This window comes from Dermacentor variabilis, chromosome 4, assembly GCF_050947875.1.
Source record: "Dermacentor variabilis isolate Ectoservices chromosome 4, ASM5094787v1, whole genome shotgun sequence".
Classification (NCBI taxonomy): domain Eukaryota; kingdom Metazoa; phylum Arthropoda; class Arachnida; order Ixodida; family Ixodidae; genus Dermacentor; species Dermacentor variabilis.
In genome coordinates, this window is record NC_134571.1 from 115,258,601 (window position 1) to 115,279,888 (window position 21,288).

At 44.5% G+C, this 21,288-nt stretch overlaps 1 protein-coding gene across 1 annotated transcript in view; it reads right to left on the bottom strand.

Annotated features, from left to right (window-relative positions):
* Positions 1-2,658: 2,658 nt before the first annotated feature.
* LOC142579651 (para-nitrobenzyl esterase-like) overlaps positions 2,659-21,288 on the bottom strand; it is an 86,781-nt gene continuing 68,151 nt past the window's right edge. Inside the window, exons 4-10 of the mRNA XM_075690062.1 lie at positions 19,694-19,954; positions 18,872-19,012; positions 15,458-15,647; positions 14,035-14,106; positions 13,403-13,561; positions 10,524-10,672; positions 2,659-6,126 (exon numbers count right to left, since the gene is read on the bottom strand). Coding sequence (XP_075546177.1) covers positions 5,782-6,126; positions 10,524-10,672; positions 13,403-13,561; positions 14,035-14,106; positions 15,458-15,647; positions 18,872-19,012; positions 19,694-19,954 — 1,317 coding nt within the window. The 3' untranslated portion in view covers positions 2,659-5,781. The remainder of the gene's footprint in view (positions 6,127-10,523; positions 10,673-13,402; positions 13,562-14,034; positions 14,107-15,457; positions 15,648-18,871; positions 19,013-19,693; positions 19,955-21,288) is intronic.

The following is a 21,288-nucleotide window of genomic DNA, read 5'->3' on the forward strand; positions in this document are numbered from 1 at the left end:
CTATATTTTCTCCTATCCATTCTGCCGATTTTACTCCTTCGCTTCCGCCACAGGAGGAAAAGCGCTCTCATCGCCAGCAATTACTGGCGTCATAGAACAAGCCACAACTGCACGCCGCTAATTATCTAGAGGGTCGCGGCCAATAGTGCGTGCAATTAACGATCGCCTCTTCTCCGGGACTCCCAGAGACTTTCGGAAACCGCCCTTGTCGAATGATCATGGACTCCATTTCACGCTCAGGCGCCCCAACCGTAACTGGACGGCCGTCCGCCTCAGTTGATCGCACTTGCACGCCAAATAGTTATCGACTCGCGCGGCAGGAGTGAATTAAGGCCAACCTGGTTCGGCAGAGCGGGGCTTTCCCCATCAATGCAAGGCCCGACGTGCTCTCAGGGGTGTAAATTTGATCTCGTGTTGTTCTCTAATCCACGGTCGTGTGCCCATGGTACGCTTGACGACCGGAGAGCTAGAAAGTGACCTGGTTAGCATGCCTACGTATGAATATTCGTGATTATGCTACCATAACCTTGAAGATTGCAGCTGAGCAGTACGCGCAAAACTACTCCGTCAGGGTTGATAACGTATTGGAACACATTTTTTTTTGCGTGTGATGTAAAATGGAGAGGAAATCTGGGAAGGTCACTTAGCGTCCGGTATGCTGCCCTACACTTCGGGAAAGAGAAACATGTAATAGAAAGATATGAAGAGAGAGAGAGAGAACAGCGGAAGTGCAGAGAAGGATGCACAGCAATGCTATAATCGGTGAATGAGGCCGACGCTCTTCGGGAACCGCAGTGGCGAAGAAAAAAATTTCTAGGGGAACGATGAACGTGGCCCTGATAAAATTGCACAAGATTGTGTGACTCAGTTTAATGTCTCGCTTCCATTTCGTTCTACCGATGGTATATGAGCCTCCATTTGTCTTAACTCCGATGGAGATTCCACAAACCTCGTTATTGAACGGGCTGGATGCAGTATAACAATGCTTTTTTCGGCAAAGCAGAATCTTTTAAAAACCAGATTCGTTTAATCGCCACCCCAGAAGGTTGAACAAAGTAGCAATAAAAAAAAATGAGACAAATGTCTTGGATCAGGTAGATCACTAGAAAAAAAAAAAGATCAGAGCAAGCCATTACTTTGGCTATCATCGCAATTAGCCGCTTTTCACACAAACTGGAGCGTTGTAGGCCGTGACCTGGAGCCTGTCAAAGAAAAGGTTCTCAACACCGTTCTCCGTGAGTTGTAGCTGCGTATTGTGCATCTGTACACACAAGCGTGCATGCACTTGCATTTCTGCAGTTGAGCGTATATCATTGTATGTGCGCTACTTCCGGAGTAAGCACGACCTTTTACTTTTGATATGTATAAACTCCGATCTGGGATGGCCACAAGAGCAGCTACTATAATCGATCTCTTATTTCTTACAAACTTTGGTGCAACAGAAATTATAGGCATGGCTCATATGACGGGATAGTGAAAAGCCTATTTTTCTGAGTATCAAGAGTAACTTTTTTTCGTACAAGTTTTAGCTGATTGTGACACCAATAGCAGCTGCTTACCGTTCATTTCTTGCAAACTATGAAAACGACTGCAGGTCTCAGAGGCATCGGGGTCAGGCGGAGCATAAGCCTTATGGCAGGTTCGACTGGTCGCTTTCGATCGTTCTAGAGCGCTCTCGCGGTGCCGCTTTTAATCACGTGGTCGAAGTAGAGTGATGGGAACACACTTCTCTTGTCATTCAATGCGCCGCGCTCAATTTCAAGGTGCTTTCATCTTCGAGCTTGTAGAAGTCTGACAAAAAAACGCGATCACGTGGCTCCTCCTATTGCTCTGAGAGCAGCAGAGCGTTCAGTTAAAGCAGGCCTACTCTGCCTCCAATCACGAGAAGACTCCGCGTCAGTGTCAACTAAGTTAAAGCGCAGTAGATACCAGTCAAAAGTACCATAGGTTAGCCCTATTGGCAATTCCATTTTAGGGCGTATCGGCCCTGTTAATAGCATCATGTGAAGGTATGTGAGGATACTAGCTGCAATAAAAATTATTTTGCCCAGATTGGCGAAAAGCGAGGGCATGTAGAAGTTTTGAAATGTAATAGCTTATTCTCACTCATCTTTCAATTTTCAGGTGGAAGGCTGCACTTTCTTCGTTGACAGAATGAGAGGGCATGGCCATAGGGAGAAGGAGAGGGCCCTCAAGAAGACGGAGTCAGCCGACAGCAAAGATGTAACCGTAGGAGAGAGCATTGCACCGGTGTATCCGGACCTTGCTGGTTGGCCGTAGAGGCGCCAACGTAGTGGCATAAGTTGGCGAGTATTGTGGATCGCACAAGTACACGACGCCACCGTTCGAATCTGTACAACGTCGCTTAGAAAACGCGACATGCCTCTGTGACATTTACATGTTCTGCATTGCTCTATTTTCATGTACATGTTTTATTTGACGCAAAAGATTTCAACTAACTAGACCTGTCTGCTCAGAGCTGAATGAACATAATTTATTGAGTGATTCAGCTCATTCATACTTTAAGGCGTTATTAGTAGCTTGCCAACTATTAGTCGTATGCCAACCCGTTAAATGAGTTGGCAAATGAATATGAAATAACAGTTAATGGCCAGCTCAATGCACATGAGAAAGATTAAAAGTATTGTTCTAGTTATAAATAAGCAAAGGGATATTTATTCAAAGTCATACATACAGACAACACATTTGTCAGCCGGGGAACAATTGTTGAAACAAGTAGGAACCGCTAAAAAGAACTGTCGTCCATTTCAGTGAGTGTTTTAAGTTGGGCAAGAAGACCACTGACGCGCAAGCAGTCCTGAATATTTTTTGGTAACTAAATAATCCCAGCAGGCGGTACGGTTTGGCCCATCACTAAGCGCGTCAATCTCTCCACCACTCTCATGTATATCCTTAGTTCGCATTCACGCAAATTCAGCGAGTAAAATCAGATGTAGGCGGAAAAGCAACGTACAACATCCGCACTCCTGTTTCTTATGCAGCCACACCACAGCAACAAAGGTTCCCACAAATGTCCCGTTGAAGCAGTATTTCCAAGTTGCATTGATGCTCTTCAAATTGTGTGCCGGTTGACACGACTTCTTTTTACCACCATACTGGTTGTGAGTTTTTATTACGTCATTAGTAGCAAGCCCCACTAATGCACAAATTTTGGCAAAATGGAGGATTCTCAATGTGTCCTACTCGAATAAGTGGGACACACGTATGCACTAATTTTCTTATAATACTAATATTGCATGTTGCAATATTGCATCTTCACAAAGCACCTCTCCGATATTTTTGACAGTCATTACACAAGAGCAAATACCCATTCAACGGAGTATATTGTGGAAAGCGCGCTCAATCTCAACGCAGAAGTGATGAGGTATTGTACCTTGATAGCAACTTACCTTATGAACGAACAACTGCCCAGTGTAAAGAACAGAAACAAAATCACTGATTTATCTAAATACACACTCACCGTATACACCATTTTTGCACACGTGCCATGCGCGTATCAGAACCCTAACTTCCAGGGATTAGAGCGTAGCTCTTTTGTTTGCCTTCCATTGTTTAGCACAGTGAAGAACGTTGGAACGCAGTTATAACTAAGAATGAATGAAATTCTATAAACATGATCTCATTATCAAAAGCACAACGCCTCGCTCTATAATCATGCAACGCCTGAGAGCATAAGAGGTTTACGTAGAAGAGGAACTCCACTATGGTCTGATAATTCTCCATTGCCATTAGTCACAGTTGGCGAAGCTTGGATTCGCTAGAGAAAGCGTTGTCTGAATAGTTTGATGCTAAGAAAGGCCTTTGGATGAAAGAGATTGCAGCAAGGATTTCTCTATAAACTATAAACTTTGAACGGCGGGTTATGTATGATTCATTCAAGCATACAGATGAAAAAAAAAGATCACGAAAAAACACCACTGAACCGGTGCACTAAAAATGTCCACACATAACAACGCACACACAACAACACAGCAAGAAGCACACCCGGTTAGCACGATGAAAGTACGAGAAACAGGTCGTTCGACTGAAGCACACAAGACGCGGCGCAAGAAGTTGAACCAGTACTTGACGCCGTCAAAAAGCGTTCACGAACGGCAAAGTTCCCAGGAAGAGTCTGCCTAAGGCACAAATCACGCTGTCTTCACACACGCACACGCAAACGCAACCACTCACTGAAGGTGTCACTGGGTTCTTGAGGCGTCCATGTCATCGGCTGCACGTTAAGTGATGTATTTCTTTTACAATGGCCATGCATAGACACAAGTGTCGTTTACAAGCACTGTACATAAGTTTCCTTGGCGACGAAACATGTAGGCTTTGTCGGTTGCGTAAGAACTCCCAACCAACTCCAAACAATGCGTCAGAAGTGTGCGAATTCACGCTATTATACGAGTATTGGAGAGCAGAGAAGACACACATTGAATTAAGAAACGCAAGGATTTGGCTTTTGTTGCTCAATAACGTTTCTCTTTCTTATTGGCTAAGTAAAGAAGTTTCTTAAGCTTTGCCGCCCACTTTTACAGTTTCTTCAATTCGTTCTTCTCGCCTTTAATGTACGAAACAGCCCATAAAAGTGATGCTTCATGTCATAGAACGACAGCAATGTTACTTTCCGATGAGATCTTTTTATATTAGTTTCCATTTCTTTGTCCCTAGTTTTCCGGATGAACTGAACTAGTCACTAAACCTCGTAATTTATTATGCGTGTGGTATTCTCTTTTACATATCTGTGGACTGGCAGTCTGTCTACACGAGCAATGAGCGTGTAATTTATCACTCCTTATCTTAGAAACTGATCATGATTATTATGAGACAATTTGTTTAATAAGTGACTGCCAGATGAGAAACGTTATCGACTCAAGATACTAAAGAACACTACTGCGCGAAATAGGTGCATTGTTGACGCGGCTTCAGGACAGACGCGCTTCGCATTCGCTTTGGTTTTTGCGAGTCGTTGACGATTACGTTCTGTTTTCAGTCACTGTACAGCACAAAAGTCGGCGAGACAGCGCATATTCCTACAGGTATTCATAAGTAGCACTCGCTCTGTATAGCATTCACCTGTAGAACCGCATGACTGACAACTATTTTTATACTGAACAGCTTTTCCAGCTGTTCCCCCACGTATGTCATCTGTTTTTCTCGGCGTTTGGCGCTGAACCTGCTGCCTTGCCCAAGGCAACGAAAGTAGCTCTCGGCACGTAAGCAATCGTGACACCGTAATGAATGCTTTTCCTCGCTTATCCACTTGATCACTATGAACGAGTAGGAATTAACGCGATGCTACTTCAGAAAATGCTGTTATAACAGCGTGAGAACTGTAAAAGAGCAAAACCCATAAAATGCAACATTGCTTGCCACTTGCCTTTGATACTCCCTGTTGTTAACTCTGATCTGCCATTTTTCTAGGCCTAGCCAAAAGGGGTGTTTATGCAAATTGAAAGGTATTCTTTACTTCTTAACATGCCACAAATTGTTCATCTCACGACGAGTGGCCTCTTCTGCGAACAGCATGGAATTTTTTTGTCGCTGCAACAAAAGATCATGCAGACATGTTTCATCGCCATGACGTGGCTTCTACCCCCTGTATCGTGTGGTATTTCCACAAGTCATGAAGTCATTCGCCAAAGCGCAAGGACATTCGGAAAGGGAACAAGCACACAAGCCTTCACAGAAAATGACCGGCGTCATGTAGCAGACCGATCGACTAATGAATGAATCTCAGGACGGTGTACATAGTGCGGTGCCCTGCACGAGCGCTTAGCTGATCCAGGCGTACTGGGTCAGTCCCTCGGAGGTCCAGAATTTGCACTCGGTCTTCTTATACGAAGTGGTTGGCACTACCTCCCATGTGGCATTGGCACCCCGAAGTAGGGCTACCGTCTTCGGGTACCTCATCCAGTCCGCCACGGGCACTGAGCGGCCACCCGAGCGCACAAATCGCAGCGCCATCTCTTGGACAGCATCGCGAAGAGCCAGATCTGGCTCTTCTTGAGGACCGCCGCCGCCATCGCCTCCTTCCAGAAAGTGACCCTGGAGGTCGAAGAATGCCACGAGCGTCCACGGGTGCAGACTGTACGGAGCCTCATGGCCCAGTATTTTCACCTGTAGTTGAAGATAGGTTAGGAAAAAAGATGCAATTGAAAATCACTCTACTAACCTCAGAGAGTGCGACACTCTCGCCACACTCATAACTGCCTAGCACTACTTCATATGAGTGATCACTGCAGGTTTAACAGCGTTGCAATCCTTTGAAGCTAGTCCTCTAGGCCACTCTTATTGTTCTGAGGTGCTCCCACTGTCCTTCGCGCAAAAGACAGGTCTGGTGGCAAATACATTGAAATTCTTGTAGCATTTACTATAACTTCAAAGGAACCAAACTGTCAGCTAGGAACAGTTTTAGAGACTTGCTAGGCTACTGTGGAGATGTAGCTAGCAATGGGCTAAAAACAAACTGCGTTTAGTCGGCGCGCCTATGCAGCTGTGCATGCGCGCACCTATATTACAAGCAAGTGCACTTCGCCAGATTTCTGATAGGAGTCAAACGTTCCCTAATTGACCACGAGATATCTATGAACGACAAGCTGTCCGTTAAAAAGGAGAACAGAGAGACATGATTTTCGTAAGCCAGAATCATAAGAAGCCAAGAGACAATGATATAAGAGAAAACATAAGATGAATTACTTGTTTATAACTCAAATGTACAACTGATGTGTAAAGCAGAATGAAAGTCTACGAAAAAAGAAGTGGCCGCATGGTGGGGTAGAAAACCACATCTTCGCCTAACGCGTTCGAAGCTCTTACTGACTGAGCCATCGCGGCGCTGTTTCCTCATCCACTTCCTTTAATATTATAGGCGTACTAGATCCGGACCTGGGAGTTTTAGCTAGTTCCACAACATCTAACCTTGGCGTCTATCAATACACAGCAAGGATCTCGAACCCTGAAGCTTTAATGCATTCAGACACATCATGTGAGAGTTTATTGGCCAGTTGCTTTTCCTAAAAGTTCTCTTACGTCATGACGCCTTGCGTCATCAAGGATGCGCTGCTTCCATCGCCAAGGCCATAACTTGTGGCGCGGGCTAATAATCCTAGGCCTAGATATATCTTGAAGAAAAGAAATGAGCGCTACAATGACGCGGACTAAGAGAAGACTAGGAGAAGGGTGAGGGAACAAAGGCGAGTTAATGACATCTTAGTTGAAATCAAGAAAAAGAATTGGGTATGGGCAGGACATGTAATGAGGAGGGAAGATAACCGATGGTCATTAAGGTTACGCTCTGGATTCCAAGGGAAGGGAAGCGTATCAGGGGGCGGCATAAAGTTAAGAAATGAGATTAAGAAATTTGCAGGGATGACACGGCCACAATTAGTACATGACCGAGGTTGTTGGAGAAGTATGGGAGAGGCCTCTGCCCTGCAGTGGGCGCAACCAGGCTGATGATGATGCTGACGAAGAGAAGAACATGTACGACGGACAGGCGCTAACTTCCAAGTCCGCGTCCTTGTAGCGTTCATTTCTTTTCATGAAGTATGTTAAACCACCTCTCCTACCACCAAGCTTCTGGTAATAGATACATCGTACACGTATGTTCCTCAAGAAAGTGTACGGGGAAACGGTGCAGTGATAGCTCTATTGGTGCAAGCATCGCACGCGTGGTTTCGCAAATACGCGTGCATCAAGACGCACCAAGACGTGGATTCGCATCACACCTGCCGCCAGTTGTTTCTTAGCTGACTTTCTTTTCCTTTAATTACTATTTTGACATTGAAATTAAAGTCTAGTCATTTATCTTATGCTTTCCTTGATTAATTATCTGTTAGCGTCATATGATTGAAGCGGTCCGTGAGGGCGCCTTGGCTGAAAGCCTATTTCCGTAGAAACAGGCATTGATAGGGAACACGTAAGGTTCTCTAAGGAGATAAGGCCCAAGTAAGGCTAATCCACAGATCACCCCAATTAGACATACAATACTGAAAACATTGAGAGTGCAACGTACCTTATTGCACACGCGTATTTAGAAAATCTTAAAACCAACGATTCAAGTTGTCAGAGGGTCTACGGAAACAGGAGCTTCAGATAAGAGAAATACCTAAACATTTTGACTATATACATAGGGCTGCGTAATCATAAGGTTGAACAAAATATAACTGTTGTCCACGCCGCTACACAAACGCAACTTTAGCACTGCAGTGTTTGACCTTTGGTGAAGGAGTCTGTAAATGACTAAAACGGAAGGCACGAGAAAGCGCACCCCTGATTTCGAGTTACGTCCAAACTACAGAATCTAATAAAGCCCAGAAGTATGGCTGAATGGGCGAGGCGGTGCATCACATTCTTGTCTTGCTTTAGCGAAACTCAGGGCCCTATAATAAAGAACTATTCCAGTCGGTTTTTATTCCAATCTAGTGACGTCAAATTTACGTAACCACCGACGCAAGCATCGGGCGGTAAGCCGCAACGTTGTTTGAAAAGCCCAATCAAATCCGCTCCTCATTTACAGGAGGGCACATTTTTCCTTTCAAAGCGAATAGCATTGCCTATAGTGAGCCCGCTCAAGTGGGAAGGGTTTCTATTGAGCTGAGCCAGTACAGTGAAAGTAGATAACCGGATAAGGAGGGCGGTGTCGGCGTCAGCGATTGGCCCGCTTCCCCTTACTGAGCTTGTGGTGGTTGGTCGAAAATCGAAGCGGCGTGCTACGGAGGCTTAAATGTGTCGCTGAAGTCGATGCTCAGCAAAGAAGACTTGGCAGGGCTATGTTGCATACATGGGGAAAGGGCTAGATAACGTTATCTGAACAGCAAAACCTTTATTATACGCCAATATACCCATTCTTCCCGGCGCCTCCGAGTGACCATGGCCAGGGCGATCGGCTGGCAGCCATCTTCAATTCCTTTCAGAACGGGGCATTCCTGGGCTATTTAAAAAAAGTTTTGTTCGGCATATTAATGCGTGTTTAAAGCGTACACATTGTTTTGAAGCAGTGAGTTTTCGCGGTTTTGTGAACGTTTTGCAACCCAAAAACGTTCGACAAATAGAAAACGGCTAATATTGAAAAAGACGTCGACTCAGAAATAATTATTTTTATTTCATTCCACCTAATCATGCTTAATGAATGTGCACATGATATCAGATGGAGCGTTTTCAGGGTTTTAGTGACGCCGCGTGACAGACAGGTGAAATGGGAGGGGCCAGAAAATTTTCTGACCAATCGCGAAAAGCTGATTTCTGAACTGGAATAGAAAAATCTGGAATAGCTTTACCTTATAGCACCTTTACTTTGTGTATGAAAGAAAACGTTCGTACAGGTGACAGGATAGCGCTCATCCTGTCACCTGTCTGTCGTTTTTCCTTCATACTCAAACTGAGTTACGCTAAAGGAAGACACAGAATCTAAATTCGCCACTGTATACATAACTTTATCGCCTCACCACGAACACTGATGTAGTCTCGTATCAAGTATAGTGCATTTCGTGACGACGTTCGCCTTCTGCGGCCAATCTTTCGTTCTCCATGATCGAATTACCTAACTTATAATAAAGGGGTGCCTGTGGAGCCATTGTTTATTTCTTAATGCTGTTCGCCTACGGAGTTCCATGTACACTCAAGAAATACGTAGTAAATATTCTGAATGTCATGTCCACAGCCGAATTCAGGAGAAGTGTTGCAGAGTATTCAAGTCAAGGCAGCTCAAGTCAGTTTATTCTCCTTCGGTGATAAGAAATGAGCAGCCGCATTAAAGTGACTAAGTACTGCGGCTTGACAGGGCGGCTGGCACCCAAGGCTAGAAAGTATTGTACAGAATAATCATGTTACGGCAACGCTTACTTTATACCTACTTAAAAGCTACAAAAGAAAACTACATAAACAAGAGCATACATTACGACAATCAAAGCGAAACACACACAAAAGAAAACTAGAAGAACGCAGACATACGGTGCACATATGGGCGGCAGGTCTGTCAAAATATACATATTGTCATAGAGCGGATTCGCCACACTGAAACAGAACTATTGAAACAATCGAGGCTGTACAAAAAGTTGTTTTACATGTCAGTTTCAGTCGAAGCCGATGAATTATTACCTCCATGTGTAGAGGGATATTTGCTGTCATATTAAACTTCCCACCTAGGCCGGTTTAAAGACATATTTTCGCCATCTTCCTATATATTTATTGCGGCAAAACCGAGCGAAGGGATGTATCCCAGTTGTTTCTACCTAAGTCTCTCACTAGGAGACCACTTAAAACAGAAGAAAAAGAAATATATTGCCCAGTTCTTGCACCCCTGCGGATTCCCGTGAGATTAGCGCTGTAGGGGCTGCTCAGCCAACTACTTACAAAAAATTGTATTTTTTTTTATATAAAAAGGCGTTTGTGACATTATTCACGCTTATCCGACCTCGCCTCATTCGCCTTGTGGGGCCGCTTTAGCGATATTTGTACATTTCGGGTTTTCCCTTCTATAAAAGTTAGGCAAACTGAACGAACAAATGTCTTACCGGCTTGGACGGGTGGATTTCAGATACGTATCGGTAGACGGGCGACTGGAACGCTGTCGCCAAGTTCGAGGCCATATTCGCCAGTGGACAGGCCACTCGAAGGTCTGTCACCATTGTAGTGTACACCAGCTCTGGCGTGATGCCCAAGTCTGCGAATGCACATCAAACACCATCATCGTCATTAGCAGCAGCAGCAGCAGCAGCCTAATTTTATGTCCACTGAAGGACGAAAGCCTCTCCTAGCAATCTCCAGTTGCCCCTGTCTTGCACTTTCAAATTTCCACTGCAAGTTTCCATATTGCGTCGCCCCACCTAATTTTCCGCCGTCCTGTACTGCACTTCGCTTCCTTTCCAATCAACATTATGCGCTCCAAATAAAACAAGGGCTGACTCCCGCAGACGTTGCGACATGAATCGAGTGTTCTGTATAGAATGAAGATTGGCACATAGTGGTGAGAGTAGGAAATCAAATGAGCCGCTAAGTAATGCATTAACTGTAGCCATTCAGTGTCTAACAGACTTGGGAGATTTGCGTTAAGCCTAACTAAATCTGGTCTAGTCATTATTTGTCTCCGTTTGTCACTCCGCATTAATGCAGAGTCAACCTGAGCAGGTAAAAAGAAATGTATGTTTGTACGTGTGTACTCAGGTCTCCATTTAATTTCATTAACAGATACCCTAAAAAGTGTAGACGCCACAAAACTTATTTTCCTACTCATCAGCTCGATATGTCTTGTTTCAAAAAAAAAAAAAAATCTGCCATTCGCGCGTGATGACTCTATTATATTTTAACTGGCCATTGGATCAGAATCTTCCTACTATAGTACTTACGGTAAAAAGCTATCTTTTACGAACGCTCAGTTCTCCCAAACTACTTGACTGCCTTTCCTCATCACACGCTGCCTTCTAGAACATTAATTAATCTATATGATGAAATAGTGGTACCGGATGTGTATGTGGTATATTTGCCTTGTAATACATAAGTGAAGATAAAAAAAAACATCGGAAAACGACATGTTCACGGCCGAGTACGCCACTTTGGACGGATCAATCCCTAAGGTTTGCTTGTGAATACAATGGAGACAGAAATAAAGGAAACATTTAAAGAAATTCGTGTTCGTCTGCTATGTTCTAAAAGATTTCATTGCAGTGCGGCAGCGTTCAAATAACCGTTGCTGCTGCAAACATTTTATAAAAGTAAAGTTCCACGTAGGAGGGCATGCTTCACATTTGGCGTAGTTAACGGCATCGGTAAATACGTCTTTGTACATGGTGTATCTTCATCGTACATATTTTTGATAAAGTCGCTTTGAGTGAAGCAAACATAGTGTTTCCGCACGTAAGTTCTTCTGTGTTGTGGACTTACTTCGCGGTTAATACGTGAGTACCAGGCGACTTAACAAAACAATAGTTATCATTGTGATTAGAGACTTGGGGCAATTTCTTATATGGCACATTTGGAGGCATCCGCATTCTATTTCACCCCTTTATTTTTTTTTCCAATAGGGGGGGGCATCTGCATCGCTGTTGAGGCTAAAAATATCAGTGGCCCAGTAAGAATGCACAGCAATGCACACAGTGCAGCAGGCGTTCATGAACAACTGGTTTATATTTGCTTATATTTGCAGCTCGAGAATTAACACGCTGAATTTTTTTCATCGTAGAAGTATACTTTCACCACATGTCAGAAAAGCGTATTTACTCGTCTTGCGTTGTTCTCTCTTGCACTCTCTTTCGCACTCTTTTCTTTTCCCCACTACCATCACGGACAACTTTCATCAGCTGCCGGCTACTTTTGCTGCGCTTAAACCTCGCGGCCACCCTTCTGTATGTTTAAACGTTTCGAAAAGAAAATTTCCACGCCCTGCGAGCCCCAAAGAAATCCTGATAGCAGCGAGCCGAGCACACGCTCAGCTGAAAACAGAAAAAAAAATGCATTAGAAGTGGGAAAACTTTCCCTCGCTTCGTTCGCTCACTTGAGTGCCAGGGCAGCGCGCTCACTGAATGAAAGGCTCTGAACCGAAGGCATTATAGAAGGGGTTGAGAGGGGGGGGGGAGGAGTAATGTGCTCTCTGGACCGTCCGCCCGCAATCAAGGGGAACTTGTTTTGCGAATCCGAACGACGAGTGCCCCTGCTATGTTCGTCGCTGGGTGCGCTTCCTCGCGGAATTTCGGGCATTCGTCAGCCCTTTGTTGCCGCGAATAAGCTTCGGCGCTCGCCTCTTCCAAGCGCGGCAGTAATTACAGCGAACTAATGCTCTCCATCTCACCGTGATGACGCGATACAATTTCGCTTCCGCTAAAACCATTCCGTGTTTCTTCTTCTGGTTATGGCCTTCCTCTTGGTTAAGTAAGACCGTAAATGACACGAACGGAGGAAGCGCTGCTCTTCGCTCGCGGAAGGAGAAGTTTGGATTAAAGGCTCACCTCGCCGACCGTAATTTTGCGTGAAATTGCGTCTCTCATTCCGTGTTCTTTATTACTGCGATAGCAATTACCGCGAGGGTAGACGACGATCGCGGCTCAATCTCGCGCGAAAGGGATGGATGCGGAGTGGAAACGCGCCTTCTTCCATGGCACACAACCTAGCGTTGCGAAGCACCGGGGAGGGGGCAGACGGAGAGGGAAGAGGGGCGTTTTACTCCGGCTGCAACAGCGCATGTGGTGGCTTCGCTCGGTCTCGTGGCCGTATCTTGAGACAAGAGCTTTTTTCGTTAGGACTAGAGTGTAGGTGCGTCGGCGGCTCGTAGCTTTGTGCCTATTGGGTGTTGTAGGCGCCCACCTTGTGCTGAAGCGATGGACCACACAACGTGGAGAAGTAGAAGCAGAAGTGGAAGGAAAATATAGTTTCATAAAAAAAAGGCATTTGTCGAAGTTACCTGTAGCATTCGTAATGTTGTACAGCTGAAGCGCCATTTGTGTGATACCCGAACCAAAGCTGTCGAGACTCGTAGTAACGTATTTCTTGTACTGGTTCCAAGACCAGTGGCTTAAGTCGTCTGGCCCCGGCCATATGTCAACTGCTTGAGACGATGACCCTGAAAACACATATAAGTCAAAATTTTACAAATACAAAAACATAAACAAAAACAATGGCAGATTGAAAAGCTGCCGGCATTGGAGGAAGTATATTTAAGCTGAAATTATCTCATAGAGACGATTCGTTTCTTTCGATGACCGAGAATGACTTTGTTCTGTAGTGCGGCTTTCCTTTTGTAGACTTCACAATCATTATGGAGTACTTATCGACTACTACACAAATGTAACTTAGCTTACCCAAAGCAAATACCTTAAGCACCCTCTTAATGCAGTATGTACAACTTTCTGATTTAGCAAAGAAAGGTAAATTGCGGTATATTACATGGTGCTCCCTTTGAACACGTATGTTCTTTTTTAATTCTCAACATATTTGAGTCTTAACATATCGTAAATTAAGTACCACATTACGAGTACAACGTGTTTACAATATTCTACTCTTTAAGGCAACGTTCGTCAAACAAGGAGCTCTTACCAATCAATATAGGAATGTCACACTTGGAATTGCCGTCGATCATTTCCAGTGGTGGCTTCGTAAGTAATGTGCCTGATGACGAAGAAAAATAAATGTATCGTTGACCCGCCGTATCAAGCAGTTATACTTTTTCTCTCACAATGGGTGTACTTATAGCCGCAAAAATAAAACAGTAAACTTGAATCGCTCAAGTTCGTTGACACAGACTTATGGCAATGCTCGGACACATACTTCGTACTGTAAACCGAACGAGAGCAGTGCACAGCAGAAACCAGCCGAGTGCAACAAAAGTCATGTCACGTAGAATAAACACGTTCGTGAAAAAAACAAGCAAAAGAACCATGAAGTACAATGAAAGCAAGGAAAAAGAAGCACTTCGTACGAAGCCCTTAGTAGGAAGAGTTGCGGTACTGAAAAGAGCACCCCCTACGTTGAATGGTATTCGGCCCTCGTGCTAACGTTCTTTTTTTTTTTTGCTTTTCACGTGTTTCCCGTTTGCTTTGTTAGGTATTTCACGTGTGTTTGTTCTACTCGAGCACGTTCCAGTTTAGCAAGTGTACAAGCATGAAAACAAAGTACTGCGCGCCGCACACCAATAAAACAGAAACAAGCCCCAACTTCGCGGCGACGTATAAAGAACGGAGCACGCGGGTAATGACGCTCTCTTACGTAGACTTGGCGTTCATGGCGCGGAAAAATGTGTGGGAGCGCAGAGGAAGTTCAAGGGTAATCCTTGATTGCCAATTACTACGCTTCCATGCAAAGTCATTACTTCTTGTTTCTGGAGCATTTTTAAAAGGTCGTGCGATTCGGTGCCAATACACTCAACAGCGTTGTTAAAGAAAGTGGCGCAAGGTCTCTCTTAAGATAAGATCTCGCCACCAAGCTCCCAGAAATATTTATTAAACCGAGTTTCGCTTGCACTGTCAGCTAATCTACTTCTAAATTTGGGGTAAATTTAACTGCTTTTTCTGAACCATAAAAAGCGCGGTGTACTTTACGAAAGGATAAGCTCCGCTATTAAACGAAACCAGTTCATAATAAAAGCACAAATTGAAGCTTTCCGCTGTGTTGTTGCCGCTCCCGAATCCTTATAGAACAAAGTCAAACCCCTGTTCATCCCGTGGCTACACTTTCGTACGCGTGAGGCAGGGGTTCCCGAGTTACGCTGCTAGTATTTCTCTAAATTCGCATATATACCTAAGGCGTGACTCGTTGGCCACAATACGTGTTGTGTTTGCAATGCACACGCTGAAAGATGACTGCCGCGAGAACGGAGTAAATATATCAGGGATCATCGCAGTGTGGAGTCGTTTAGCAAACGTTGCGCGGCGGACGCGGTGGCCATGTTCTCGTCCGATCAGAATAAATTGAGGCAATGCAGTGCACAAGTCAGCGAAAGGAATCGTATCTACTGGCTCACCGTCGACGACGAGAAACTGCTCCGGAAATATCCCCTGAATGGGCAGGTCGTTCTGGTCCCTGATCCTGAAAGATGGGTCGTCTTTACCCAAATGGGCCTTGATGACGTCATGACCGCTCAGTGCTCGCAGGCACGTGGCATTTGTGCAGCCTGAACGCTGCTGGAAAAATGCCTTGTTGTGCTTGGCAACCTGCGTTGAGTAAGTAACGTTGGGTGAATTTAGAAATCAAGACGTTATTGCGCATGTGGAATATACAGGTGAAATACTTGGGATTTACTCAAGACTTATAGCGCATCGTGGAGGAAGAAAAGCTAAAACAAATTGGTTGTGCAGTTCGATGCCTCCCCCCCCCCAAAAAAAAAAATAAAGAATCGGGTTATACATTATGTTCAGACTGGGATACATAGCGCAAAAAATTGACACAGGGACAAGCAGAACACAGGACGAGCGCTAACTTTCAACAATTGATTTATTGCAGCTGGTGAGCACATATATACTCACTGGGACGACACTGCAATAGTACACACTGAAGGGAAGGAGGAAAAAACAGTCATGTGACTATTATGCCCAAAAATTCAAGCTCTTTCCTTGATAAAAATATAGACGGCGTGCTACCGCACTCGACACCTGCTCTGGCTCTCTCGGCTGCTTCCACAATTTCCCTCGTAATCTTATTCCTGTGGCGATAAACAACAACAGTTTGTTTTAATAGCGGGAAGCATGGTGCCTTCGCGTCACATTTTCTACAATGGGCAGCCAGATGCCCATCTATTGCGATGCTGTCCACTTTGTTACTATGCTCCGCCAGACGCACGTTTAAACATATGCCCGTCTGGCCCACGTAGTACTTCCCACACGAGAGTGGGATCTTATACACAACATTGCGAGTGCATGTAACAAAAGGATCTCTGTGCGCGGTAGCGCAACTAGACTTTCGTTTCCTCATGGGACAGCTCATCACACTCAACCTCAAGAGTTTGTTAGGTGCCGTAAACACAACGTTTACACCAGAACGTTGCCCAACGTTTTTTAGGTTGTGGGAAACCTTATGAAAGTAGGGAATTACCGCCACTTTTCGTTTGTCCCTTCTTTCCTTTCTCTTTCGTCATCCGCTCTCTGCTCATCGCTCATGCGTGAAGTTAGTTTCCTTTGACGATGCAGGCCTTCAGCAACCGAGTTAATGATATGTTTCGGATAGTTCGCTGCTTCCAGACGAGCCACCTGCTTACTAAGGCCTTCATCTAGCAAGTGAGCACGTGACATAGATAGAGCGCATGACAGGAAAGAACGTACGATACTTACGTACGACAGGAAAGAACGTACGTACGTCGCGTTAAAAAGTTAGGGACCTCAATCAGACGGGCTCCCTGTTTGCTTCTCTGCGTGATGAGGAGGGTTTAAGGGATGTAATTGAAAGAGCGGAGACGGAGGAAGAAAGGTACTATCGATGCGAGTACGTAGGTTATCTATCCCATCAAGCCTACAATTGGTCATTAATGCCAGTCGATTTCATAAGCTGCACCAGTGCCCACGTGCTTTGTGAGCCTGCGGTGCGTGAGGCCATGGTCCAAGTATCTTTGTCATTGAGAGTGGTCTATTATGTAATGTGTTTAACACACTCAGAAAAGCGTAGCGTTAAACGTCACAATGATCACTAAAGCACTACACGTGTTCGATAGTCTCCTCACCGTTGCATGACTCACAGATAGATGAGCAATACATTCCAATAAGGAATTAGTAAGCTTTCGTAAAAGCAAACCCTGATCACAGGCGGCACAGTAACGTTCCATCACGGCGGAAGAAGTGCCATGACACCTGCAGCTTCAATTAAGAATCAAGCTGCGGGGATGACAGTTCTAGACAATCGGTGTATTTCATGAAGTTTGCGTCAACGAGGTTCACTGAAGAGCGGTACATACCCTATGCCACATACACAGTTCCGCATCCCCGATCACCCATGTCGGCGTGAAAGAGGGTCGTTGAAGTGCGACACATAGGTACACATGCCAAATAGCCACTGCTTTCTTTCTGCAAACCCGTAACTATGTGCTATATTCAGGTGGATGACAACTTTTCCTTCGATGTCTGACCCATTGTAGCACAGTAATCGAAAAACGAACAGGATACGACACTAAACAAAACCAAATCATATGACTCGGAGTCAGTAGGAGGTTTGTAAAGATTTGTAACTTCCTTAGATGGCTAGTCCATACGAAGAATTGCTTTTCACATAAAACGAGTAAGAACTGCCACAGCGGGCTAGATGAATTATGCTATTGCTTCGTTTAACGTACAGGTGTTAATATTTCTGGCGTGAATATCAGAGTTTGTGATTTAGTAATTACCGAAGCTATGCTGCATTCCTTGACATCTATTTCATGGCATTTATGATCTATAATGGAAGCTGAGCCGTATATTATGCATTCTTTAGCGGAAATTTTCAAACAAGCGCCTTTCTGCAAGCAATAATTATTTAACTCCTTGAATGGTGGCACATACACTGGAATTAAGCCTTTCTTTCTTGCATTGCGCGAAAATGGCTTACTTCGTAAATAACGTTACTACGTAAGACTATTTCAGGGCAGGTATCTAAGGAATGAGGCGGATCGAGGAATCTCTCCTAAACGCACAATTATTCAGCGCCACCACGCAGCTACAATGCAATGTAATTATATGCTACAGTGTAAATATTTAGAAGGATATTAATTTCTGTTATACTGTGATTTCTAGGCGGGCATGAAATTCACCTCATAATTAAAGCTCCGAAATTTTCCATTGCCAAGTTTTAAAATCACGCACGGGAATGCGTTTACAAAAAATGAAGCAACACATTGTTTCTATGCAACTACACTTATTTCTTTGTGTGTTTACTTGAATACCTTCAACGGCCGAATGGGCTACGAAAGTTAGTGGTGAAAAAAAAAGTACGTCATAGGCGGCTAGTTCATACAGTAATCGTCAGCGGTAGATTGAAATTATATTGAATAACGACTAAAACAATAAGCAAGGTTTTTGCATCAAGTTTTTCGGGACCAACTTGGCTCCTTCGCGTGACGTTAAAGTTTACTGGCGGAGCTACAACAAGTTCAAGTGGCTTCAGGGAAACCAAGTCTAATAAATGTCAAATTTCAGGGCCACATCATCCGCTTGTTGGTCCACTACAAGCGTACCACCTCTTCTACCACAATAATAATTTAAAATATGCTGAAGCTTTCTTTTTCTTCTGCTGACAAGAGTGATGACATTTCGTTCTGACAGGAAAATTTTTCTTTGATTTTCTTTTCAGACAGGACACTTGAAATACTTGAACGCTCACTATCATGATGGTATACTACAGAGAACACCAAACAGGCATATTGCTTTATTTCTTTATTTACGTCATCAGCGGCACTGCGCAGTGAAGTGGTCATTACCTGTGCGTAGGTTCTGTTGAGTACTGAAGAGGGACCATCAAGCCAGGCGGCTCGGAAGAGACGGCCCCAGCCAGCCTGGGGCCCCGCTGCCAAAATAGCTAGCGCCAGTGAGGCACCCGCGTCTGTCCCCACCACCGTCACCTGCGGTCAGTAAATAATGTAAATAAAAACTACAGAAGATCGCAAAGTGAGGATGTCTCACTGAACATTTCGTATGTAAAGTTATCAGTTCGTTAACACGACAAATTCACAGACAGCAAAATAGACTGTTTTACTTTATTGAAGGATACCAAGGATTTCAAGCCGTATACGAAGTTAGCTGAAGTGCGAAGTATCGACACTTGAAAGTTATTTTGGGTGCGTCAAAATGCAATATATTAGAGAACAAAAAGCTTTAAGAAAAAGTAAGAGGTTTCTCTCCTAAACTCCTTCTTGAAACAAATATATGCCACAACAACAGCAAGTGGGAACCTTGTAGTTGAGTTCAGATTAATAATAAAATTTTGCAGCAGAGCGCATTCGCCCTCCATGCAATCAAACGTAGAATCTACATGACTCGTGAGCATATTTCATCTCCAGCCTTTATTTGTATTCACAACGTTCTTTTTCCCCATTAAGAATGGTAAGAATAAAAATATACATACATATTTTCTAATGCGATATTACCTCATCTGAGGACTGCGGCCCGAATCCAAACACGCGCTTCTTTAATTAATCTCACACGCTACAAAGTAATTCAAAGTTATCCTGCAACGCATACCAGTTCTCAAGTAGACAAGGTCAACCAAGGGAAGTGCTAGCTTGAGGGGAGCACACGTTCACCTTCTCAGGGTCCCCTCCGAGGGAACGAATGTTGTCGCGGACCCAGGTGAGAGCCAACGCGGCATCCCAGAGGCCGTGGTTGACTTCGGTCCCCAGCGCAGCCAGGGCGAGGAACCCCAGCGGCCCGAGGCGGTAGTTGAAGCTGACGAGTACGACGTTTGTGCCTCTCGCCAAACGCCCTGAAGGACTCAGGCCGGGCTGGTGGCCGGAACCCAGCTGGAGAAACCCACCGTGGATCCAGACCAGCACATCCATGCCGGCCTAGGGTGGAGACAGAGAAATAAACAGCCCGCAGAAAATATATGGTAACGCGAAGAGTCTTTTCTAGGTTAACTATTTTCAAGAGAAAATGGGCTCAGCGATGAAAATGTAAGGAAAACGAGGTCTCTGCAAAGCGAGCCGCCAAAGATTATATACCGCGGCGACAACTGAGATTCAGTCAGAAGATAACGAACACGTATCACAGCGACGTCAAGCTCCATAGTGTCGTTTCACCTACAATAGTACATAAAAGCCTGAGCACAGTTTTGTGCTGTCATGGGAATAAACGAAGACTGAGTACATGTGAGGTCAGCAGTTGTATACTTGGAACCACGTGGAATCAGGAGTACCCATCACGGCAACATACCGTGGAGCATGGTGAAACAAGATGGCCACGTGTATAGATGCGCCACCAACCAGGAACATCGTGCCGTATATAACGCTGGCCGGTGTGTGGTTGGAGGCCGTCAATCCGGTGGACATACCCCCATTGGTTGTTCTCGTTCCCCCATCCTCCGTAGAACATTCATCAGGCGTCATCAGATTACCGCGTCTCAGGTACCTTGACCTTCGGCCTGCGGGGTCATTGGCTCAAGTTAAGATGAGGAAGTCCAGCAAACAGTGCTGATGAGGCATTGTGACACCTCTATAGCAGACAGGGTGCAGAAGTTTATTGCACAATATCAAAAGTACATTGCGGTGCAGGGGCCGTACGTGAAAAAGTGACACGTAGAGAATTTCTTACTTGTGGAAATTGAGATGTCATGTGAAAATTGCCCCTAATTACATTTTTTTTATTTGCCCTTGGATGTTGAAAATAAATCAAAACTTGATGTTTCATGTCTATTACAACCTTTGTACCAGAAACCACTTTTCCCAAAGCACATCCGTCGTCTGTATGCTCGAGCCCGCAGAAGTAATTATGCCGCGACATGAAGCAGGAGGATAACAATGGAGGGGACGTTGATTAGAATTGTGAAACTTGACCTCCCCTCGAGGAACAATTTTACATTTTTAACTAGTGTATCTCGAGTTATATCTCATAGCCATGGGGAGAAGATATCTCTATATTTATTTTTTTTGCTATTCCGAAAGATAAAGCGCACACCGGAGCAGCCCGACTGTAGAACATGATCTTCTAAATGTAAATTAACCGTTATGAGCGATTGCCTCCAAGATGGTGCGCCGAGCTGACTCTTTGTGTAGATGTTCTGGCCTCATGACGAAAAAGAATTTTGTAAAAGTATATTGAAAATAAAATGAAGTGAATAAACAAAGCGTAGCACTTGTTCTTGTCTTCTTTGTGATTGTCTGTTTCATGGAGACTTCGGAGT